The sequence below is a fragment of the Solea senegalensis genome, linkage group LG10 (genome assembly GCF_019176455.1).
Source record: "Solea senegalensis isolate Sse05_10M linkage group LG10, IFAPA_SoseM_1, whole genome shotgun sequence".
NCBI lineage: Eukaryota > Metazoa > Chordata > Actinopteri > Pleuronectiformes > Soleidae > Solea > Solea senegalensis.
Window position 1 is genome coordinate 5,430,030 of NC_058030.1, and position 26,409 is coordinate 5,456,438.

General features: G+C 38.2%; 1 protein-coding gene across 9 annotated transcripts in view; it reads right to left on the reverse strand.

The window, feature by feature from the left end:
• The window catches only part of LOC122776353 (Wilms tumor protein homolog), a 37,173-nt gene that overhangs the window by 7,400 nt on the left and 3,364 nt on the right, over positions 1–26,409 (reverse strand). For 3 of the 9 annotated variants that reach the window (XM_044036844.1, XM_044036838.1, XM_044036839.1), the window contains 8 exons: positions 26,276–26,332; positions 25,559–25,638; positions 20,589–20,727; positions 15,528–16,318; positions 11,050–11,172; positions 9,879–9,981; positions 5,641–5,724; positions 2,002–2,098 (listed from right to left, as the gene is read on the reverse strand). In XM_044036844.1, the coding sequence (XP_043892779.1) occupies positions 2,002–2,098; positions 5,641–5,724; positions 9,879–9,981; positions 11,050–11,172; positions 15,528–15,993 (873 nt within the window). In that variant the 5' untranslated portion in view covers positions 15,994–16,318; positions 20,589–20,727; positions 25,559–25,638; positions 26,276–26,332. Of the gene's footprint in view, positions 1–2,001; positions 2,099–5,640; positions 5,725–9,878; positions 9,982–11,049; positions 11,173–15,527; positions 17,909–19,954; positions 20,120–20,588; positions 20,728–25,558; positions 25,639–26,275; positions 26,333–26,409 lie in introns of those variants that run through there. The other 6 variants (XM_044036846.1, XM_044036845.1, XM_044036842.1 and 3 more) reach the window with 5 other exon arrangements.

Genomic DNA, 26,409 nt, shown 5'->3' on the forward strand with positions numbered 1-26,409 from the left:
GAAACAACAATCTCACTGTTGTCTGTTATCTTACACTGTAGCACCTGTTGGTGTAAGAGCAAGGTTTTGTTTACTGTTTTGCACTGAGCCAGAAGTCCTGTGTGTGTTTCATGCAGTTCATTTGTCTCAGGTTGTAGGTTGTAGGTTGGAGGATGGTGGTGGTGGTGGTGGAGGTGGGAGGAGAAAGACATGCAGCAGAGTGAATAATGAAACAGGCCCCAAAAAGAAAGAAAGAAAGAAAAATCTCAAGAAGTGGTGTTGTGGACTGAGTGCACGTCTGGAGAATCTCTGCACTCTGTCCTTTAGAGCTGCTGACAGACAGTAATTAAAATCTAATGATTTATTAACATGCTGATCCTCGTATGGAAACTGTGTCTTTACCCACTGTAACTGTGTGTGCGTGTGTGTGTGTTTATTCTTTTATGTGTCGCTTTGTGAGGACCAACAATTGAAAAATCATGCGGAGTGAGGACATTTTGAGAAAGTGAGGACATTTTGGCTGGTCGTCACATCGTTAAAGGGCTTTTTGACCTGGTTTCTGGGTTAGGGTTAGAATTGGGTTAAGATTAGGCGTCTAGATGTGATGATTAAGATTAGGGGCAAAAGGGGCAAGGGGATGCATGATATCTATGAGGGTCCACTAAGAATGCTGCACAAATGTGTGTGTATGTGTGTGTGTGTGCTCTTGAAAGTGTTACCTCTTTAGGACTTTCTCTGCCATAAACACTGACCTTGTCAGGACCAGTTGTCCTCATGGAGACCAAAACCTGGTCCTAATGAGATAGAACCTAATTTCTGAGGAACTGGCCAAGTTTAGGACTAAGATTTGAGTCGGGGTTAAGTTAAGTTTAAGTTTAGGTTGAGTGTGCGTGTATGTGTATGCACATGTTTCTTTACTGATAATGGATTTGTGGAAAAAGATTCCTCGTGTGCCTTTTAAAAAATCTGTGTGTGTGTTAGTAAATCTCTGCTCTGCTACATATCAGTGTTTCCTCTTCATGTAGCCTGGTTAATGCATCAGCGTCTCCACCACTCATCTCTTTCAGCCCACTCATTAAAATGAATTCAACAAAAACATCGTTTTTTTTCCCCCCTCCCATCCCCTCCTTCTTTTCTCCTGTGTGGATGTATTTTTCCCTCAGTGTTTGTTAATCTGACGTGCTTCTGTCAGTGCGAACATCCTGGTCATGTTCATGTAACAGAAGTAGAGCAGACAGACAGAAGGTCAGTGTGACCTCACAGTGACCTTTGGGACGGTAAATAAAATCAGTGTCATACACAAACGTTGCAGCAGCACAAACAGTTGGCGGTTTCTCATTTCTGTGTGAGCTCATGTTTCTTATTTACTGATTTTACATGTCAACTTCCCAGCCCGCAGGTCAATGTGGGCACCATAAGGGTTATATTCAGGCTGACAATATGGGTCCCTAGTGGGTTTGTCCATGGTGGCCCCACCCATTTTTGCCCATGTTAAGTTCACGCCCACTTCGTACCCTTTCCTGACTACAAGTGGATACTAAGTGGACATGAGCATGAAGTGGGCAAAATATTCAGGTCCCATATGGTTTCAATAAGATGGGTCCCGGATGGGAGGGGCCATGGGAGGGGCATGGATAACCCATATTGTCAGCCCGGATATAAAACCCTTATGGGGCCCACACTGACATGCTGGCTGGATTACAAGCCATATTTAAATAAGCCTTTTATATTTACTTAATGCAAGGGCCTTGCTTTATTGCGCGACCACATTTCTACGTTTGGATTTTGTGTTTTGAAGAAGAACAACTTCCTCTCTAATTTGCAAAGGCCCCTATACAGTTGCTCTTTTGTGCATTTTGGAAAGAGGGAGGTGAAGAAATCTCAAACATTCTCACAAACAGGACCTTTAAATTGTCATAATGTTACATTTTAAACATTTTCCCAACATATCTGACGGTTTGCAGAGACATAAAATGGCAAGACCAGGCTGAGCAGTGCTGGAGTGTGGGGTTTAAGTCCTACCTGAATGCCCCTGATGACTCCGTGTGTGTGGATGCGGTACTGCGTGCTGCAGCTGTACACCATGGGGTTGGGGTCACTGTCGTAGCCTGCTGTGTGGCTGCCAACACACAAACAGAGAGGAACCATGACTGATTTATTCACATTCGCACAAGAACATCAGCATGAGTTTGACAGGATTTTTTTTACATGCGTTCAGCCGTTCAATGTCATATTCTGTGAAATAATTTTCAAAAACAGGTTGTCCTTTGTGAACTTGTGTCTCATTCAGTGTGATGGATGCGAGTGAGACAGACATCAGATAACAAGACGCGAGATTACGACTCAGAGGCATAAATTTGTGTGTTGTAACTAACATTGGCAGATATATAGAGCTTGACTGGCTGTTATAGTGAGCGCACTGTGTGCAGGTACAACAGGGTCAGGAGGATACCGTTATTCATGCGTGTTCACCATGTCACATTCAGCCTCGTAATGCAAAACACAGACCCATCAATTCTCAGACACAGATTTGACTGTAAAGATGTAACTTTGTGTTGATAAATGTTTTATTTTTATGATTTTTCTTCTTTCTTTTTTTTTGTCAGAATATAATAAATCCTGCTGAACCTGCGCTGCCTCTGGTGATATATGTGTGTGTGTTCTGTGGAGAAAATAGTTTGTCCTAATGTTTAAAGTTTGACTTTGTGGGCACAGCAAACTCAGCAGATATGTTCAGCAGGGGATTAAAGGGATAAGTCCGGGTTTTTTTTTAAGTGTAGTTACATGCGAAAAAAACAGGTGAGAGAAAGGCCACAACTGCATGTATGTAAGTATAGAGTGAAACAAGAGATCTACATTAACCCAAACCTGTATAAAACAGTGGTCTCAAACTCAAATGACCTGTGGGCTGATGAACATCTAGTCTGGTCACGAGGGGGACGGTCAAGTGAACAGTACTAATAGTATTTGTGGCAATATTTCACAGAATTTATAAATAAAAGTAAAACAGTAAAATAAACGGAATGGAATAAAGAAAGAGAAAACTGACAGATAAAATAAAACAATTAAAACAAAGTGAATTTAAAAGCCAATAAATTTAATAATAGCATGTGTGATAATATTTCACAGATTTTCAAAAATAAGTGTTCATTTTGTAAATATACTGTATAAGCTGAATGTTATACCTTATATTACCACTGCTACTCATGCGACGGGAATGAGAAACAAATCTAACCTAAGTAAACCAGAAGTTTCCAGAGTACGTGACAGTCCAGTTTTACTTCAATTCGATTTTGATTAAGAAATGGCACAGTATAAACTTAAAATTAGAAAAATCATTAATTCACTTTTTTGATGGGAACATTTAATGAATAAACTAATCATTAAATCATTAACTATATTAGATATTTACTACATAACCTATGTGACCTATAAACTAGATATGGTAATGCAGGACACAATACAGCCTTTCGTGTTTGACTCTGACGTTATAAGCGGAACAAAACCTGCTCTGTGAGACGCAGCTGCCAGCTTTGCCTCTCGTATCTTCTGATGATAACACAGAGAAACAACTGCTCCTGTCTTTGTAATGTGTCATATTTCAGTTTGCCTCACCGGGAGGATGGGAGTTTGCATCCTGTGCTGCTGCAGCAGAGAGTGGGAATGTGGTCAAACGTCCAGTCAGTCATAAGATGCTCTTTGTCTGCTTTGATTTTTCCCAACGCACAGGTGGAAAAACAGCAACACGGACTAGAACTCTGCAGAATCTCCTATACTGTTCATTCATGATATGAAACTAAGTACCCAGTTAGCTTGATGAGCAGATATTGAGTTAACACAGCAATTACACAAGACAGGGAGTTAATGAATGTAAATAAGGATGAAACATGTTAACGAGTAGTAGTAGTAGTAGAGTTTAGAACCATCTACGGTAGTTTTCCACAATAGCAACCTCATGTCACATTATCCTGCTGATTACATGTACTACAGAAAAAACAAAATATTGATTCAAAAATGGGTTTAAAATGGTTTAAAAATGACTGTATTTGCTTCCATTGAATGGAATCACTGTTCAGTTGGGACAGAAGTGGAACAGCATCCTGTGTGTTATGATGTTAAATCTCGCATATAACACTTTGGTGTGGACAAACAGTTTAGATAAATCACTTTATCTAATTGCAAGGTAACAAACACATTCTATAAACTTAAACTAAAAAAACGCATAAAAGGATAAAACAGAACAGAAAAACTTCTTCAGTACTGTGAAGCATAATAGGAGCTTTAAATCCAGGCACTGTGATATAAAGAAACATCTCTGCATCAGGTGATGAGAGGTTCAAGGTTCTGTTGGAATCGGCCTATCGGCTCTTCCTCTCCACGTACAACTCCCCTACACTTCCTCTTCCTCATCCCGTGCTCCTCGCCCCACTCCTCTTTATCTGCATTAACTCCTGTCCTCCTCCTCCTGACGCTTTCATTTTTCTCATCCTCCTCATCCTTACTACACCCTCGCACCTCCCCTCCCTTTCTCCTCGCTCCCCCCTTCATTGACAGAGAAAGTACAGACAGAAGCAGCCTGAGCTTTTCAGGGAGAAAATACCAGCAAAGTCAGAGCCAAGCCAGGCTGTTGAAACACTGCAATATCCTTTTTATCAACCAGCTGCACAAACCAAACCTTATAACTTTAACAACTTTGTATTTAACCAAATTCATTCACACATCACCTAAATATACCAGCACTCCCGTTTGCTACGGACCAGCATTTCTCTCACACACAACAACACAAACACTCATTCATTACCTACAGTATGAAGAATGCCTGTTGGCTCGGAGCAGAAAAGTGATTGTTAGCGTTCACAGATGCAGCCCAGCGTGCTTCTCTGCAGGTCACTGTGACACACAGCCCAGTATGAATGGTTTTTAACTCTGTCCCAAGAGTGGACGCTGACATTGTGGGACAATTGTCATCAGTCCATGAATGAACGTTAAAAATAAAGTATATTCAACTATATGCACATGAACCAATACCAGACGCTGAAAACATGGCTACACAAGTAAAAACACCTAAAATAATTCTCCTTTCTTGCCTTTAGACAGTGTTACTAACTATGGATGAAAGTCCATAGAAAAAACAGTGATTTTACATCATGGCACACAAAGGTTGCTGATCCACCGCTGCCTCCATCACTCAGTTCAAATGTGTTATTTTCTAACGTCTGTGTTTGAAATACTTCATCTGGATTTAACTACGTGACAGAATCTTACCAGATGAGGCAGCAGTGGAGCAGCAGCACCTGTTTCCTCATAAGCTAAAAAAAATGCTGATTTTCTCTATGGTGTTTAGTGTGGGAGAGTCAGCAGTTGACAAACTTCCGTTTTCAAATCCCACTCTTGTTTTCCTGTAGTGTGTGATCCTATTTTACTTGTGTCTTGTGTGTTTGGTGTAACATTCTGTGTTTGTGCTGCCGTCTTGGCCAGGTCACTCCTGAAAAAAGAGGTTTTGAAATCTCAATGAGTTTTTTTCCTGGTTAAATAAAGGAAAAATAAAAATAAATAATGTTCCTGTTGGCAGCCAAGTTTTAAGTGAGCGCAAACCTCCAAAACTAGACAAACTTGACTGGCTGCTGCTGTTTGAAGGGGAACCATGGATGGAGTTCCTACCTCTTTATGGCGGAGGCCAGTGTATTGACAGGATTCCATGCCACACACTCCAACTGAGAGGTCATTTGATATAAATTGTCTCCGCTGTGGAGGAAAGACAAGAAAAACGTAGAAGAGAGGCTCATGAGCTGTGCAGTGGACTGTCAGTCACCAGGACAGGGTTGAGCAATGAGTATCCATTAGCGTGGTGGCTGTGTTGCCTTTTGTTGTCCTCAATTGAAGCATTTTTAATGAAAATGCCAGCACACACACACACACACACACACACACTCAAACACACGCAGAGAGCAAAAGTTAAAGAATGTGCCTCAGCCAGACACCAGGAAAGCTGAATTCTCTCATAACAGCAAACTCTACGATCATTATTCAGACCCACCGTGTGATTAAATACACTTCTACTACTACTACACACACAGTGGATTTATAGCTCCCCCCGACACTACAGCCTCTCTATCACACCACCTGCAGGCTTGTAGCAGTCTGGACGAGGGTATGTGTGGTGCCTGGTACCCTGCTCATTACGCCCCGCTTTGATTTTACAGTAGAGACAGGGCACATGGCCAGCAGAGCACAAATGGTATTCCTGCTGAAATACTGTCGGAGCGGAGGCCGAGCATGACATTTAAATTACCAATCCGTGACATTTTCAAGTAAGTAACGTGTCTGCTTTTCCTCTCTCCTGCAGAACGATGGGACCTGTCAGGGATCCAGCCTAATCCTTTCACACGGAGAAGCCAAGTTATCTGCTGTACATCGGTGCCAGGCCCATATTCATGTTGTCATCAGGCTTTTCGCAAATAAGATGACGTTCAACAAACCAGACACCAGTTTTTATCTGAGCTTCGTATACTGACATTTTAAAAAAAGGCTCTAAAACCAGAATTGTTAGAGAGTTAACATAGAATTAAAAGTTGTTTCATAAATGTATCATTCAATGAAACTCAGACAAAACACATCAGCATTGGCTGTCAGTTAAAATTGTTTTTTAAACACTTCTCTGAGCTCAGAACTCCACAATAAGTGCTTTCTTTCGAATGTTTTGTTGTATTTGTCCAAGTATTAGATGGATACAACCAATTCTCTGTCTCTTTCTCTGCAAACTTTCACAACAATCCAGCCAACGGTTGTCTGTCAAGGAGAAACGTCTTCAATAAAACTTCATAATCCAATACAGTAGTTACCCAAAACCAACAAATGCCGTCATCACAGTGACGCAAAAGAGGAGATAATCAAAATCAAAAGAATTCATCATCTGCGAACGATGAACAAGGTTGTTCCAGATGTTTCAGTCTGGAGAAGCTGTGAAACCAAACAGCGAAAAATGACCTCTACAAAGTCAGCGGCATCAAGTCGAACCAAATCAAGTGTCATTATTCTGCTCAATCACAGGACACAGAAAACACAGAACTGCACTTACTTTGATGCAACTGGAAGGAAACTAGAAACTGCATAAATGCAAATAAGATACTTGATAATGACAGAAACATTAACACTGTCAAAGACAAACATTTTAAATGATTTCTTCAAAATGTCACTGGCTTTAAAAAAAAAGAAAATAGAACTGGAGCGCTGCAACGTGCAGGACTTTTGATCAGGTGTATGAAGTTTTTTTTTATTTTTAAAAAAATGATGTACCTCTTTCATATGAGCTATTTTAGATTGACTGATTTACAACAGTTGTAAAACATTATGTATAAGATGTAAGACAAGATTGTATCTATATATATCTATATACAGTTAGTGTTTATGAATAAGTATAGAGCAAAAACTTTTGTTAATAATGTTATTTTTCTTTCTACTTTCATATCATTTTTTGTTTTATTTGTCAATTTTATCTTTTTCTGTCTTAAGTTCTTGTGTAAAGCATTTAGGCTGCTTTTCCCCCCATAACTATGTTAAAATATATACACAGAGGCTATTGTGCAATTTAGAGTGTCTTGTACCCTTTTTTTTTAGCAAAATATTTTTTTAATTTTTACAAAAAGTACTGTAAATGTTTAAAAATCGGATTGAATTTGTGTTTGTTTGGCTCGTTTTTATGAACAAAAACAAAATAAAAACTGTCTATTTTGTGACTTCTGCACAATTATTGCTACTCCCATTTTTTTTATTTTTTTTTTTTAAACTAAACAAAAAACATGTAATATAATGTAATTGTGTATTATTCCCACAACAATATACCAAGGTTGCATCTGTGAGCACTAAGGGTTAAGTAAGTCAATTTTACAATTCGGAAATTAAATCAGGTTTTTGTTGAAATCCGTGAAGAGTTTGTCTTCGCTGAGCAGTTACACGCACCTCACCCTCGCCTTCTCTCCCTCTAATAATAAAACCTCAGCATGTTTTCATTTCATGTTGTTCCAGCAGGCCAAGCTGGCGGCCTGTAGAGTAAATACAGTCCTGTTGGTACCAGGCTGCAAGATTAGACAACCGAGTCCACTCGTATGAGCATTCCCAGCAGTGTGTGTGTGTGCTGAGCTGATATCAGTTATGTTTATGACAAAGAAGACCGTCAGACTCAGAATGTACACTACAGCAGCCGGCGTCTCATGCTTACGCTCGCTGACACGTCAGTGAGTGACCGTCCTAAAGTCGTATCTACGCAGGATTCCTTCAGTCGCTCCATCGATTAAAAAACAAACCATTCAGTGGCATGTGAGGAATGTTAGACAACACGCAAACAGTGTGGAGAGTGGAAAAGAGAGCAGGTGTGACTCCTCGTGGGTTAACAACGTGTTTCACGTTCATAATCATGTCTCTGATTGAGTGGGCCGGTACTGTCCGGTACGCCGTATAGACACTTTTTCATTTTACTATTATGAGTACTGGCACTTTTTAACTTATCTGTCAAATTCAGTATTCTGGGCCATGATACTATGAACTTTGAAGCTGTTAACAACACATTTGGTGCTGAGTCATTCAAAGACAGAACTCTCCAACTGTGTAACAACTATTATTCTCCCAAAAAGAAGAAATATACAGCCCAAACATGACTCAGCTAAAATGTTTTTGCTGATTTTTATTTACATTTTTATAGTCTGTGTCATGTGATATATATATAGGATTTTTGTATTGTACCGGATGCTATATTTTCATCTGTCCGATGTCAGATCAAGTGAATTTTAACCAGTATCAGACTGATACCGATGCTGACCAATAGACTCCCATCCCTAAAAAGTGATTCAGAAATAAAATTACAGATACTAGACCCAAAATATACAACATCTCACTTATATTCTTGCACTTTAAAAGTGTAATTTATCCTAAAAGAAAATATTATTTCACCAAAATAGCTAGTCCCAAAATATTTTATAACCCACTTTGCCTCACAACTTCCTCCCAGTGTTATTTTACTTCCTTCTATGGCACCGTGACTTTTGCTACAGCACTGACGTTCATTTGAAGTCTATTTAATTCAGCAGTGATGTGAAAAACGCACATCTCACTCAAGAGTTAGTTCGTTAGTACGAAAAAAAAAAAAACTGAAGGGACCAATGAGCAGCCATAGGAAGGGGAACAAAAAGAGAAAGGAAGCAGCAGCAGAGGCAGACAGACCTGTTCTGAAGGTGAACATCCTGTTCACAAACACATCCTGCTACCTGAATGACCGACGTCTGACACAATCGACAATGGTTTTTGGGGAACATTTCCAGCTTCATTTTATGATAAAAATAGATATGTGCGTGTGTGTGTCCTTGTTTTTGTCACCTCCTTTTCTAGTATAAACACTGACCTTCAAGACCAAGAGAAAAAACAAAATCCTGGTCCTACTGAAGCAGAAACTCATACGAATGTTTGTATAAAACTACATTAGCTTGAAATTAAACACTGTTTTCATGAAGTTAGAATAAGCCGCCATGTTTGCGACACCATGTTTCTACACGAAGCAGAAAGTCACTATGCAAACAAAGCCTTTTTTGGCATTTGAAGGCTTCTGTAGCTTCTGTAGCTAGCTCCTGATGTGAGATGAATTCTCACACACCGAAACCTTTAATGTCAGGGTTTATTAACAATTAACTGGATATCGTTGGCTTTGGTTATAAGTGTCCAAGTCAATGTTGTGTCTTAACAGCGATATCAACCTTTTTAATGGGGACATTTTCACTTAGTGAGGACATTTAGGCTGGTCCACCTAACGTTAAAGAGATTTTGGAGGATTAAGATTTGGTTTTAGGGTTAGAAGTAGAATAGGGTTTAGTTAGGAAGAATGTGTGTGTGTGTGTGTGTGTGTGTGTTACCTGTTGTATGGGTTCCTCAGCAGCAGAGCCTGGCTGCCTGTACAGCTGTCTGAAGGTGTGTGACATCCATACACAGGAGGAGGTACAGGATACTGCTGCTCACCTACACCACAAACAAACACACACAGAGAAACACACACAATTATAAAATATACATGCAGTGTGCAGCTATAAAGTTTGTAGATGAAGGTAAACTCCCTCAGAGGAGACGACTTTAAACTTCCTCCATATCTCATCTCTTTTAAACCTCGCCCTCCCTCTCTGCTTGCACTTTTCTCCTCTTTTCCTCGGTTTCTTCCACAAATAAAGACCGTTCGCTTCATGCTCCTAAACTCTGAGCTTCCCCAGCAGTGCGACGAATGGCTCCCATGACATTTCTCCACATTCCAAAAAAAAAAAAAATCCCTCTCAGCTCCAGTTCTCTTAAGTTATCTCGAAAACAAAACGGCATAAATTTTCGAGCGGCTTCATAAAAACTCACATTTAAATATTTACCAATAACATGGGTCGGGGGGGCTGAAAGGACCGGGTGGGGGCGGATGAAAGGAGGGATATGAAGGAGGAGACGAGGGAGTTTGTGAGTCAGGATGTGGGTGATTTATACCTCTGACAGGAGAGGTCACTGCAGGGATGTCAGAATAAGGGACAAGACACTCCCTAGGTGAGAGTCACGGAGCTGCCATACAAACGCAGCTGTGCACTAACGCATGGAGATCTGCGTTTGTTCTTCTTACGGACAGAGAAGTAATTATTTCTTTAATGTAAATATTCATAGACAGTGAGTTGCATATTTTTGGGAGTTTGGGACAAAAGAGGACATTCAGGTATGTTGACATTTAGGGACACTGGCTGACATTTCCCATTATAATCTGACAATTTATGGGGCAAACAAATAATAGATTAACCGAGGAAAGAATCAATAATGTAAACAATATTTGAACCTGTAGTCAGCGAGAAAAAAACTTTACTTTATATGGAGATTTGTGCTTAAAACACAGAGCTGTAGTACTGAAACATACAGAATAAGATCCTTTGTTGATCTTTAATAATAATTAAAAACAACAAAGGGATGAATAACTATAAGAAGAATCATCAGACCATAAGAGAACAGTCAGAAAAAAACAACATTAAACTTATACCAGTAGAGTAGAAACAGTTCATACACACTCACTCATGGTATTCTGCTGAGTTAGAGCGTCTTCATGTTTGAAGGAGTGGTTGGAGAACTGGGAGCTGTGGTGTGTGGGAGTGTGACCGTAATTACCGGCTCCATCAAATGCAACTGCACTGTAACCTGAAACACACGCACAAAAAAATAAACAAATTTAGAGTTAACATGATTTTTTTTTATCATTTCATTAGTCTCTTTCACAAACATTTAAATCATCAGCAAACATTGACCCAATTCCAAATTTAAAAGTGGAAAATTAGCTTATAGTTCAGTTATAGACACAACCAGTTGCAATCCCTGTATTGTTTACTTTAAATAAATGTAATTAAATGCTCAGAATCAGCTCTCCAGCTCATTAAAACCAATGTTTAACACAAAGAAACACAGCGATGTATGTTCAGAATCTGTGCTGAATCTTTGCTGTTTTTGTAATTTCTGGTCACGATAAATTGAATAAATGTTTTTAATTTTAATACATTTTATTTGTAGCCCTAAATCACAACATACATTATTTCAAGGCAGAAACCTTTACAACAGGGATCGGCACATAAATGTGCTCCAGGGCCAGTTTTATTTGTAAGTAATTGAATATTTGGGCTAAAACGTTGTATCTTCACCAGGCAAAGTGCCTTAAAACGTCTTCAGTCAGAAACAGCCTTAAGCTAACAATAATAATGTGGCTGTTGTCTTTAATCAGCAGCTTGTTACGAAGACAAATGCGTGAAATACTTACTGGTACTGTTGATATTTATTGTGCATCATTTAAATCTTAAGAATTACTTCTTCTTCTTCTTTGAGCCTAACACATGCAAGTAGTAGTTCTTTGTTTAGATAAGCAAATCATTTTCAGATCAGATTTGTTAAATCATCTGCCGGGGACGGATACTGATCCTGGCGGGCTAGTATTGGCCCACGGGCCACCGATTTCAGACCACTGCTTTACAAAATTATAGAGTGAAGACAAAACCCAGCAGTTCACACAATGAGCAAACACTGGGCATCCGTGGAGAGAAAAAAACAGGAAGAAATCTCTTTGGACAGAACCACATAAAGTCAAACAATGTTTCTCTCCACAAAGAATCTAAAGTTCCGGCTGCAGTTTGAAGTCCTTAACTTGTTATGGTCCACACATACAGGTGTGTAAAGTAGATAATGTCGATTGAAGCAGGTGTGATCCTTGTCTCAGACTAGGTCTAGGGCTGCACCAGGTGAATGTAGCTCTGATTATTTGGTACCACATATAAACATGGTTTCAACAAACCTCCACTATCACACTTGTGAAAAAATAATTGCACATAATTGTTCAAATCTTAGCCTCTGATATGAGGTTCTGCCTCATTAGGACCAGGTTTTGGTCTCCATGAGAACTACTTTGGTCTAGAGAAAGGTCCTGAAGAGGTAACAAATACAAGAACAAACACACACGTAGGATCAGTGCCTGGCACCTCAGATCTGACTCATGGCTTTGGCTGACCTGCAGGCCTCGACACACTCTCATAAATCATACACACACACACATGCATGTGCCTCATTAATTCAGATGCAACACTTTCACTAACTTGACTCTGTGGATCAGTGGGTGAGAGGAGGAGGAGGAGGAGGAGGTGGAGGGTGAGGAGATGAAAAACTCATTAAACTTCTCCATTTATCTTCTACTCACCCCTGTCTGACCACCCCCCGATCTATGTGTGTGTGTGTGTGGGTCAGTTTGTACTCAAGTGGAAAAGCTGTAGCTGTAAGTTTGGAAATACCCTCAATCCTTTTTTTTTTCTTTTGTTTTTTTATGATCTCACAAACTCCAGAGCCACTAAAACTTCACAGAGCTTTAATCTCAACATCTCACTATATGGAAAAAAACCCTTGAACAACTTACTTTGTTTGGATTTATATATTATACTGTACATATTGTACATATGTGTTGTATGACAATACTTTATTACTTTACTTTATTAATACAATTATGGTTTTGCCTTTCAACGTAATGACGATGGCGTTAATTCACTGGCAGTGTTGACCTGTTGAAGCCGCTAATATCTGACTGGTTGACATTAAATCCATTTATGTCGTAATCACTAAGTAATAGTTTGGAAATATAGACGGAAAATGTGTTTGGGACATAAGAAAGGACTCATTTCAACTTTATAATATAAGAAAATATCACCCTGACAATAATAAATAGTAATTTTTATTTACAAGATAATATCACTGTAATATTATCTCATATTACTACTGTTATTATTGGGAAAACAAGATGCTATTATCATAATATTGTAAAATAATGACTATGCTTCTACTGTGTTGTTAATTTACTGTAATATACAGTGTTACTTGAAAATGATTTTTTTAAATGATTGAATAGAAAACAGTGTAGTAACCATTTGTCAAAAAAAACAAAACAATAAATACAAATAAAAGTCAAATGAAATCAAAGGACTACATGGATCTTGCCATTTAGTGCAACGCAAACACACAAACAAAAGAACAGAGTCTGCCTCACTCGCTCTGGAAAATAAATACATCAATATATAAATAAACATCCTGTGATGACCACACTACGCCTAAAACAATCAGATTAAATCACAAAAACTCAAAAAAAGCTATTTAATTAACAAAAATGTAGCTAAAATAACTTAAGAAAAATCAAAATAATACTTTTAAAAACAAACCAACAAATAAATAAAAAAGTCAACAAGCCTCCAGTGCTGAAAAGTGAAACCCTGCGTGACCCCTGCTCTACTCTCTTCTCCACCGTGTGTCCTGAGTCCTGCTGTGAGTTTGTTTGTGTGCGCTCGTCCAGCCACAGCAGGAGGGTCAGATAAAACCAGGCTGCAGGTCAGCGCTGATCCTTCATTATCATGTTTTTCACTCAATCATCCGCCTGATAAGCATGTTATTACCAATTAATCTGTGTTACAGATTCATTATCCCCCTTGACGGATCAATAAAACGCGAGCAGGTAAAAGGTGTTTAGAACAATTTACATGTTTCCCTGTGATGAATTTACTCAGTGATGATGAAATTAAACCTATACATTCATTATTTTAATAAGGAGATGAAGATTTTATTCTATATTAAAAAAACTCTTTTGCAAAACACAAATCGTTGCGTCACACATACGTATATATATTTAATTATACATGATATTGTGTTGTGTAAATATAAAACTTAAAAGTTATAGCAAATACTAGACTCAAACACCAAAAATTAAAAGTTGAACTTAAGTTAAACCAAATAAATACATAAATAAAGATGAAATTAATGATCATTTTCCTACATGTTAATCACAGACTGTGAGGATGTATTTCTTCAAATGCCGTAGAAAATGATTACTTATTACACTAATTAATTCAATGGGAGTTTCATATTTTAGAATATTGTATTTTTAATAATTTGATTGAATTTTCTACTCTGTTTCTTAGGATTCCTTTTGTTCTGTGTTCAACACAGGCGTCATTTAACTGATGGCAACTCTATTAGACTCTCAGAGAATTCATCATTAAATTTCTCCTTTAATTTTAATGTAAGATTTTACATTTAAAGTCCTGAGTATGGGATTAACATGCATTTGTTTCCATGTAATGAGCATTAAATGTCAAAGTTTTACAACCAGAACAACCACGAGCAAATTTAAAAAAATAACATTGTTGTTTTTTTAAAGAGATTTGTTTTTTTAATGTCGTAAATTTCAGAAGCACCAGTGTGACTCATGTGTTAATGAACATGATGTTGATCCACAACAACTTCTGACATCTTTGGCTTCATATTTATCCTTCCATCATCACATCACACTCTCTGTGTTCATTACAGCCCAGAATTATAAGAATATGTAAAAGGTATTTTTAATTCTTACGTAAATCAAATGAGTAAATGTTTTGCAGTGTAGTAAAGTAAGACTGAAAGAGACACAACTCTATTAAATGTGATACAGCACAATGTATCACTATTGGGACCAAATACACAGCAGTTATTGTTATTTGTGGTGGTTTTAAAACTGTATTGAAACGTCATAAACTTGTGTGAGTTCATTTTAAACACCAGCACAGTTAATCTTAGTCAATCCTCTCAGGTGGACAATCTAAACATTTACAATAATCCAGAATATAACTAAAGCTACAGTTGAGGAAGAGATGTCTGTATCAGCACAACCTGCTAAAAGGGAGGAAGATGAAGTTCGAACACCTGTTTCCTTTCAACCTTGATTACCGTTTTGTTAAATCAGTGTCCTTATGTATTGTTTTTGTTTGTGTTTTATTATTTGTTGTCTTTATGTTTTACATCATTTTGCAGAGCAACCTTTTGAAAACAGAGCTTGTCCTCAGTGTCACTGTTTAGATGAAGGACAATGATGATGATGATGATGAAGTGTTTGTCAACACATAATTCTTCATTCAGCCGAGTCTGACTTTGTTATTGAGACTTTTGACACAGAGAGTGAAGTTTTTTAAAAGGAAAGTAAAGAGGTGAGGTCTCTGTCCTACCTGTCTGGTTGCGGGCCACCTGCTGCGCCGTGTCCATGCAGTTGGTCAGGTAAGGTGGGTTGCTGAACATCCTGCTGGGGGGCTGGTGGTGATGTGGAGCAGTCACAGGTTGGGGTTGGTTGGGTGCCGGTGGAGCCCCAAACGCCGCCCCATACCTGCAGGCCCCAGTGCCCGTGAACTGTCCCGAGAAGTGGACGGTGAAGGCGCTGAGGCCACAGTGGGGGTCAGCCTCGTGGTGGTGGGGGTCACTGGTGGCTCCCCAGCTGGGCTCCTGCTTGATGAAGGAGTGGGAGCCCAGGGAGCTGTGGGGGGCGGCCAGGGAGGAGTAAGGGGACGCCGTGGTGTGAAAGTCCAGGACGGGAGCCCACTGTGGGGCCGTGCTGACGGGCAGCGCCGGGCAGCCGGGGCTGGGGCCCGGTGGGAGCGGGGTCAGCAGGGAGTTCAGGTCACGTATGTCTGAACCCATTGTGGTCCAGGGGAGGAGAGGCACGTCCAGCCTGGGTGTTTAACTGACCCAAACCCAAAACGCCACCCAGTGAATCCTGGACAGTTCTGCTGGTTTCTGCTTCTTCTCTTTCCCTTCTTCAGTTGATTACGATGCGGCTGCTCTGGAAACTCTAGCACACAGAAGTTTGTGGAAACACAGGGGAAAAGTCACAGCCGCAGCAGCAGCAGCAGCAGCAGAGGACGAGAAGAAAACTCTGATCAGCTGTTCAGTTTTTCATCCACAGAAGCAGCAGGAGAAGAAGAAGAAGAAGAAGAGATGGAGAGGTTTCTACTCGGAGCCTCCACTGTGAATGACAGAGGGAGGATTGAGGAGGAGTGAGGAGGAGTAAGGAGGAGCAGCCCCTCTTCTCCCTCACTCATGTCAGCCATGTGTGTGCCTGTGAATGAGTGTGTGAGGGAGAGAGAGGGAGAGAGAGAGGTTAAGGGGCGGAGTCAGTAGGTGATGAGGGACAGGAGCTCTCTCTTTCTCTCTCTCTCTGACTTTATTCATTAAACTCTATGCTGAGCAGCACGCCTGCACATACACAATTTATGACCTGCAGAGACCACAACAAATCTCACATGTTGGTTAATTTGGTAAACAACAACAAAAAAAAAATTAAGGATTTTTATTTTAATAAATAAATATTTTTATTAATCTATAAATCGACTCTGCTGACCGTCATGTATTTCTTTGTACATGATATAATTATAAAGTCTACACTGTATAATACACATTATTTTTAATCGCATTAAAGACGTTTCTGTTCGGGAGACAAAGTAAACTGCAGCAGAAACACAGGCCTCGCGCACAAATCCGTTACGTAGTAAATTAAATGTAGGTCTTACACGATCATAAAACAAAAAAAATGTGTTCATAATAAATCAATCCACACCTTTCTATACAATAAGCTTGATCGTGTTGAATCAATATAAAACGTGAGTGTCTGATTTAATTGTATTAAAGGCCTCTGTGGTCGCGCGCAGTTGAACGCACGAGACTAAATCTGTCTTTGTGGTTTATTCCGCTTTAATTACACAGGGTTTTTTTTTTCGGTTTTTTTAAATATATATTATTCTAATTATTTTAAGAATATAAGTAACACTATGTATGTAGATAAGACAATGTGACACACAAAATAAGTTAAAGTCAGACACACACACATAAATGCGGTTACAGTTTAGCTCTGCAGGACAGAAAAAAGAGAAAATTCTCAGACACATTTTCAAATAAATACATCATTATTATTATTATTATTGACAGTCCTAATTAATCCTCATTAATCTTGACACGATCGTTCGTCTCGCTCCGTGTGTGTGTTACAAGCGCTCTATATAGACTATGATATCTTTCATATGATTCGACATTTTAAATCATTAAATCATCTAAATATCGTCGTAAAACAGCCATCGACACTGACAACATTAATATACTTCTTGGGATTATGTCAATTTAATGTCAAACAGCATCTCAAAAATAACTTGCGGTAGCCTAATTGATTAATAATAATTAAGTGATCAATAATCGTCTAATTGTAACGAACACGTGTGTATAATCACTACAATCTCTTTCCGGTGTTTCATTTTGTCCTTAAATACTTTCAAAATTTAAAATAATGAAAACTGACTCTTTCTCCAGCGTTTTAAACTTAAAAAAGTAACACTTCTTCCTTACTTGTGTCATAGTGTGAACTAAACTCACCCACACGAAGAAAAAACAAACGGGCTCTAGTCTGGACCAGTTTATGGCCTGAAACCATAATTTAGGATGACCGTAGAGGCGGAGATTATGAGATAATCTACAGCCGACAATCTCATTCACTCACGTGACACTGGTTACATTTAGATAATAAAAAATAATTAAAAACCAAAAAAGTATTTATTTAAAAATGTCAATTTCCTGCTACAAATGCTTGAATATTTAACATATTTTTCAATTTTAATCAAAAAACCACAGTAATTTCAACTTTAACGCAGTGTCCATTAAATGCTGCTCATGAATGACGTCACATGTGTTTTTATATTAATTATAAAATGAAGGTTTTTATTCCTGTGACATAGACAAGGCTGCGAGCAGTCAGATCATTAGACAGACAACAGTGACGTCACCTCCCAGACGTCACCACACGCTATTGGTCGTTGCTGGACCGAAAGGCGGAGTCACGGTGGGTGAATGGGTGGGGCTAAGTGGGGGTTTGAGCGACAGCCACCGTCGCTGACTGTGATTGGCTGAGACCTGTCAATCAAAACCGAACGTCGTCCACTCAAACATACTTGACGTAAAAAAAAAAGAGTGAGATGATTTCCATCCACTTTAGCTCAGGCATATTTTAGATGTATACATTATCAACAGAATAAAAACAAAATTGTATTTTTTTATGTTGTTTATCACAACATCAAGACAGAGCGACCTCCTCATGTCACTGCATGTTTACTCTGTATCTCTGCGCACATAAATAGATAAATAAATAAATAAATAAATATAAATCCTTCAATCCTTGAAAAGCCTCCAGGCTTTAACAAAGAGGAAAAATTGGTGTGTTGATTAAAAATCACAGACATTTACCACTGAAGAGACATGATTGTGGATATATTAGAAGATTCTCATGTTCCTCAGATAATTTTTTTTAAATCAGTTTTTTTTTCTCTACCAATTAATAAAAAAGCCAACATTAAGAATACACAAAGTACTAAAACCATTACACACACACAACTCTCTGCCCTTTTTAATGTTATCTTCTGATACTGAGTCATGTGACCATGACAAAACACACAACCTAACTTTAACCACAATTAAAATCTGTGGAGAAATTAGGTTCTGTCTCATTAGGACCAGGTTTTGGTCTCCATGAGGGCTACTGGTCCAGACAAGGTCAGTGTTTAGGCCTGAAAAGGTCTAAACAAGTTTATGTGTGTGAAAAGGTCCACACACACAAACTTGTTATTATGTCTTAGTGAGGACACATCATTGACATAATGCATTCCCTAGTCCCTCACCCTAAACATAACCATCACAACTAAGTGCCTAACATCAGCATTTATTATTTTATCTGTTTTAATTGTTTATTTGCTGTATACAATCTTGTGTCTATTCAATGCTGTGTTTTTATGTTTATTTTTATGCACTTTATGTAAAGCACTTTGTGCATTATATTAAAAAAGACTTACAAAACCCTTACCCTTTCCGTAACCTAAATCCAATACAACCTAAAATAGGTTGTATCTAAATCTCCCCACAAGGTTTGTTTTTTACGTTCTTTTGGACCTTACAAAGATTTAAATACAAGTACACACACACACACACACTGACCAAACCTTAAAGTATCACAGTTTAAGTGGGTTTTCCCCGCTTAACAGAAGTGTCCCCTCAGTGCTGTTGTATTCTTTCCCATCATGCACTTCTCCTGGAACCAGTTAAATCACTGACAGCGAATCAAATTGTTGTTGTACTGTACTGTTATATGCACAGGTTAAAAACAAGAGAGATGACAATCAAACACACTTTCACATGTAAGTGTGTGTGTGTGTGTGTGTGTGTGTGTTTAATTGATGAGCAGAGATAAATGGTGACTTCACCATCTGGAAATCTAGTCTCTGGCTCTGCACAGAGAACTGCTGACCCACGATTCAACTCTTCAACTCCTCGAGGAACAAGAGAGAGTCAGAGTAAGTGAGTGTGTGAGAGGGCAAGAGAGAGAGAGGGAGAGAGAGAGAGAGGTTAGCAGAAGGAGAGAGTGAGGGAGCGAGTGTTAAAAGTGCTTGTCATGAAGCGAGAAATCAGTGGGTCAAACTGCTTTGTTCAGCCATCAACAAGTTCTGGAAGCAAGACTTCATGTATGTGTGCATGAAGAGACACACACACACACACACACACACACACGTTTGCACAGTATACATTGTGAGGACACTCATTGACAATAATGTATTCTCTAGTCCCTTACCATAACCCTCAGTGCTCACACAGCACAGATCTGTGCCACAGGCGTACCCTTGGTAAATTGCTGTGGGAATAATACAAAAATCTGTATATGGGCCATCCTGTGGGTGTGGGTGCTAATAGACACTTTACACAATGCGTTTTTTTCGTGTTCTTATGTGTTGTTGAGTCAAAGTTATGACTAATTTTAAATTGCATGTCTGTTTTTTTTTTTTTTTTAAATGGTGTAGTGATAGATGTCATTAAATAGACGTTTTATAATTTTGTTTTTGTTCGTATAATTACAAATTTCATAACTTCAGTCTGATTTTTAAATTTTTTGGAGTATGTTTTGTTCAGGTGTGTGAACATAGTTGATGAAAATTAAAAAAATAACAATTTAATCTGATTGCCTATAGGTTGTGTTAAAAAAAAAAGCAATAATACACAGCATTTTGCCCGTCCTTATAGCCTCTGTATATATGTTTTAACATAGTAATGGGGAACAACAGCCTAAATGCTCTGTGTTCTAACCCAATACTAACCCTAAACCTAAAGCCAAGTCTTATCCCTTAAAAACCCCTTTAAAGTTGTAAGGACCAGACAAAATGTCCTCACTTCCCTACAATTGTACCTATAAAAGTGCACACACAGCTTACCGTTTAAACTCCTGTCCATAACTTATGTCGTTTCCTTCAGAGCCAGACCGTGGCCGACGTGTGGGGAATAAAAAGGACGTAGCGGTGATGAAGTGTGAGCTAACTTCACTGACACTTGATCTCCTCTCCATGATTTACTCTGTAAAACACACAAACACATGTAAAAAGTAAAAAGTGACTCACACATCATGTGTGAGTCGGCGTCGCAGATGACACTGAGTAAAAAATGGCCAATCCAGACTGAAAGACAAGATGGCGATGTTACGTGTTTGTTTTGACAGCTGAGTCTGTAGTATTCATCATCACTGTATATAGCACAAAAATACTGTATCTAATATCCAAACTACATCTTCTGGCCTGTGATGGCAGAGTTTGACCAATCACAGTGCAGGTCAGAGAGGGAGAGCGCTCCTAATGGCTATTCAGTAAAAATGTCTCACCTGCATTGGTACAACCTAGTGACTGCGTTCCATTCAGCTGAAATCATCATTAATTCAAATTTGTAATGTTTGTACATACTATTTAGGTAAATTAAATTTATGTTTATTTCTTTGGATATTTTACTTGTGTTTTACCATTTATGGGTGAGGTCTTATACATGGGTTCTACTTTAATTTATTATTTTTCTCTGATGTTTTATTCCTAAACGTGCAAATAAATCAAACCAAAACAAAGTGATTGTGCAGAGGGTGACACAGCAGCACAAACGGAAGCAGCAAACATGCACTGAGTCATAATTAGGAACATAAATTTGATTAGAAACTACATTTTGACAAATTGTATTGATTAAAAATCTAAGGAAAAATCTAAATAAAAGTGACAAAATGTGCAAAGCTGAAAAGAAAAGAGAAACAGTTTAAGTTGACAAGGCAAGATTAATTATGTAAGTCAATAAAAACAATAAAATAAAAGTCCACTATTGTTACATGCGTTTAACTTCAAAAATCAAAGGATTTTGTTCTAAATACACAAAGTCATGGCCTCACAATCTCACACTTCTCTCACTGTCAGTGACTGTTGGACACAAAGACACACTTGTGTCTTTTGCTGTGTGTTTCACTGATAAATGTCCTCTGATCCATCATGATAAGGCCCTGTGATCTCTGATAGGACTCTGATAGGCAGGAGTCCCGAGGAGAAATAATCCAGCAGCACTCAGGTGGACAGACACAGGGACACAAGTCATGTCCTCCTCTCCACCACCCTCCTCCACCTTTTTTACACTCCCTCTCTGCCTTTTCTTATTCCTTCCACAGGAACATAGAAAAAAGACGGACATCTACGTTTTAAAAGAGAAAGACAATCACACTGGAGTGCCTCAGATCCCAGAGGAGCACTCAGGCATCTGACCAGTCAACCAATATGGTTTAAAGATTGATGGCCCCCATGGCCAATGGAACGCATTCCTGCTCCACGAAACAACAAATTATCTTCAAATGAAAACTCATCTACCTCACTCCCATCCCAGGGCTTTCTCTAAAAACACTGATATCCAAGTGACCCGGGAAATATTTTTGTTTTCCCCATATTCAGCAGACTCATGTTAGGATGAAGCCTTGTTGATTTATTGGCTTCAACATCATCAATGAGCCACTTGTGTTTTCATTTTTTTTTCTTCCACTCAAACGATCGTAAAAATACATCTGTCGTACAGGTAATATGACGTCTATATGCATATTTGTTTATATGATGAAATTTGAAATATTTGCTGGGAAAAACCCTATCCTATTACGTCACATCAGTGTCTTTGTGTCTCTGAATCAAATCCATGACTCATCAAACCCTGAGGGTCATTCCAATAAAAAAAATGTCAATGTGACTTTTTAAAATTTGTTGCTTATTCAGTGTCATAAAAAATACTTTGGAAACATTTTTTATAAAAGCCCTTACAGGTTTCCACCACACCCTCATCCATAGTTATAATCTAATGTTATGTTGTTCTATGTTCTTGTTTTTCATTTATTTAAGTTTTAATAAACAGATAAAGTAACTATATAGATAAAAAATAATTACATTTTAATCAGTAAAATACATACAAGTCAACACGTTCTTTGCTTTAATGTGTTGGGGACCTACCTAATGTGTTTACAAACTCACATAATAGGGACTTGTCTCCTTTATGGGGAACAAAAGCAGGTCCCCATAACATAAATGATTAGATTTTAAGTTGAAGACATGTTGGATGGTTAGGATGAGGTTAAGGTTAGGCCAGTGGTGAAGGTTAGAGTAAAGACCCATTTATATTCCATTTTACATCTGGATGTTTACTCAACACTTCCTCTAGAGTGCAGTGCTGAGTACTAAGTTGTAGGCATCAACAAACATGGTTATTTTATTGACGAATGTAAGTCGTCTCATTAATAGAGAATATCAGCATTTTCACTATTTACGTCTCTTCTTCGTGTTTTTTTTGACTGATTGACTCTAGACTGCCACTGCGATTTTCAGTGGTATTGTTCCGTTTTGTCTGCACAATGATGAGCAAAATGAACGCATGAAAGATAAAAATTCTGTGCAGTGTGTAAATGGGTCAAAAGTCTCCAGGAAATGCTGTATACTTCAATGTAATGTCCTCTGGAAACCAGACTGTGTATGTTTTCTGCCTTATTTTGACCAAACTCTTTTTTGTTTACTTATCAATATTTTCCACCAATATCTTCTTTATACCAACAGAGCCAAAACGAGGAGACATGATAAGTTTGTCTTAGTTTTATATCGTATAATTTCTTTGACTCTAACTTTGAGATTTAGACAACCAAACTAACTTATACAAACCCTGATTGCACCGTAAATACCGACATCAAGTAAGCATATGGAAATGAGATTACACAGCAATGGAAACATATGTGTACATATATATATTAAAGAACAGCAGATAAAATGTCCAACAAATATGAAAACTCTTCTCTTGTTTTATGTTTTATTTCTCAGAGGAAAGAGTCAAATTCTAAGAAGTGGTGTCAAGTTGGAGGCAGGAGTATGAAGAAAGATGTGTCCATTTTTTTTTATCATGAAACTGAATAAGCAACAAATTTAAAAAAAAAGGCACATTCACATTTCCATTGAAACGACTCCCAGGGTTTGATGAGTCATAGATTAGAGGCAGAGTAAGGAAGAGGAGAGGTCATGCACTGGTCACACTGAGAAAACAAGTCGTGTCATTCAATGTTAACAATAAAAAGAACAAGGTTTTTGGGCATTTCTCTCACTGACGGTGATAATTAATGGCTGTGAGTGAACCAAGTTCGTCTGCCGTGACCTTTAAACCCCAAATAATGTATTCCGTGGTCAATGCTGACCTCAGAAGACAGAGACGCTCCCTTGCTAACACAGGTGGTGAACTGGATTGACCTGGACTCAGATGGACTCTATCTCTCTGAAGGTATGTAATTAAAGAGGCATCATGGAGCTGAATCCAAGAGGGAAAGATCAGTGAGCGTGGTACCAGCAGGTGATGCAGCATTTATCAGTTATGAATAAATGAACTGGTATTCAAACAATCCTGAAACCACTCATATTATATACACACACACACTCAGACGTTCACAAACATAAATTAACAGAGTAAAAAAGACTTGCTATAAATGAATGAGATAAATCATTAATTAATACAGTGTATGTAATGTAATATAATAATCCAATTTGAACTACATGTATACGGTAGCCAAAAAACTGGCATTCTTTATGTTGTTTGTTAGCGTATCTTCAGGGATTCTTGAGTATCTTAACAGAAAATGACTTGAGTAAAAGTATTAAAGTATATGACATTTACTGTATTCAAGTATTAAAGTTAATTTTCTGATATAAAATGTACACACGTTTTAGAAGAAATAGTGTTACAAAAAGTGAGGAGTTAGAATTGAGCGATGGTAGCTCAGTGGTAGAGCTGGAAGGTTGTGGGTCCCCACTAGTCTCTATGTGTGTCCTTGGGCAAGACCCATGACCACATCTTAAATAAATAGTTTGTTTAGAACAAAAAGCCAATAAAAGCAGTCCATGGAAAGACAAATTAAAGGTTTCTCTTCACCCACTTGCGCTGAAATGTGAACATGAGCAACAGCTCTAAAGAACTGTCTCGTTTTTGCCTTTTGTCTTATCAGAGTAAACCAGTATAACAAGCTATGACCTCTGAAAGTCTGAGCAACTGCAGAGTTGTAACAAGTAATAATTCCTCCATAGATTTGTCACTTCAAATGTCTCCATTTACGTCAAGTCAAAAGCAGTGACGTAATGCTACTTTCCAGTCCTTTGAACACTGCTTGTTAATAGGTAAATAATCACAACACAAACTATTCTCATTCCAAGTCATACAATTTGTCCAGTGTATTATTAAGCACTTTTATATTGTGTTTTTTCACGTGGCAAATACTGATTTTCTTAAGGAAATTATATTTGTCAATGGAGTGAAATAATAAGATATCCTGCCCACAAACAGACAGTAATAAGTCAGTATTAATGTGCAGAAGGGAAATGTCCTGTGTGAAGAACGATCAGGCTTTACAGATGTTTTTGTCGAGGCAGATGTGAGAGAGAGAGGACATACAGAGACAGAGTTTGGCCGGCTCTCAGCTTTGCTTGGCTGTGTAAAGTAAGTTATGTTCTGGCTGTTGCAGGCGATTCTTCAAAGATACTATCTCTGTCTCCGAGCAGGCGGCTGAAGGAAGAACCCGGTATGTCGTAGCTATATATATTTCCAGAGTTAAATAGCACTGTAACAAATCACGGCTCTCCTCCTTAATATTCAGCCAGACCCACCTGACACGATCAAAAGCTTTAAATATGAGTGAACAGACGTCTGAAAGTGCATTCAGACACTTGATTTCCCTTTGATTTAATGCACCACACATTTAAACTAGTAAGAGTTGATGCTCCACCAGTCAAAGACCATCCATAAATTATTCATGTGTGTCAGAAACGTGTCGATATTTGAACCATGTCTACTATTGATTGATATATAAGATTTATTTTACCCTTAAACTGTTGGGGGAACATGTTCTTCAGGTAGGTCATGGCCAGAGGAAGCGCAGGCACTGAAAACAGACCTTATGTACTGTAAACACACAAAAAGCAGTCAGATAAGTACGGATACGGATTCAGCTGGTAAAGAAAGAAAGAAAGAAAGAATCTGGACATGGACTTTTTTTTTAGATTTACAAGAATCTTTTGGGGCCTCTTACGTCCCAAGTTTGAGAGACTGTACTCAAAATAGGACTCAATGTATTTTGCTGTTTGTTATATATGTGTATGTTTTATTGTCTCATATATCTTCTCTAAAGTTCCTAAATAAATAGAGTTTACTGATTTACATAATTTTTTTTTTTATTTCTTTTTACACCCTTCTATATCTTTAAACATTCGCACTAATGATTATTTCACAATCTATTAATCAGTCTTGATTAATCAAGTACTTGTTTGGTCTTTAAAATGTTGAAACATTTTGATCAGTGTTTACCAAACCTGGAAGGTCTTGTTTTGTACCCAAATCAAAATTATTCAGTTTTAATAATTTCTTTGTTATATGGAGCAAAAAGATGATGATTCATTTTATAATCAATTTTTTTGCATTTTTGCAGCCCTAATCATTATTAATCTTAATATCTTTTACACCCTTTCAAATATTTTGACATTAACTGACATTTTTATCTTTTATTGTACTGTCTCTGTGTTGTTTTTGAATATGTGCGTACCTTGAATCTGCCTTTGCGTATAAAAAGTGCTCTGTAAGTAAAACAGCCGTGCCTCGCCTAGTACAGAAAAACAGACAAGACACAGCAAATTAGTTTTCTCCCACTCTTCCATGGTGAACTCAGGCTCCAGTGAA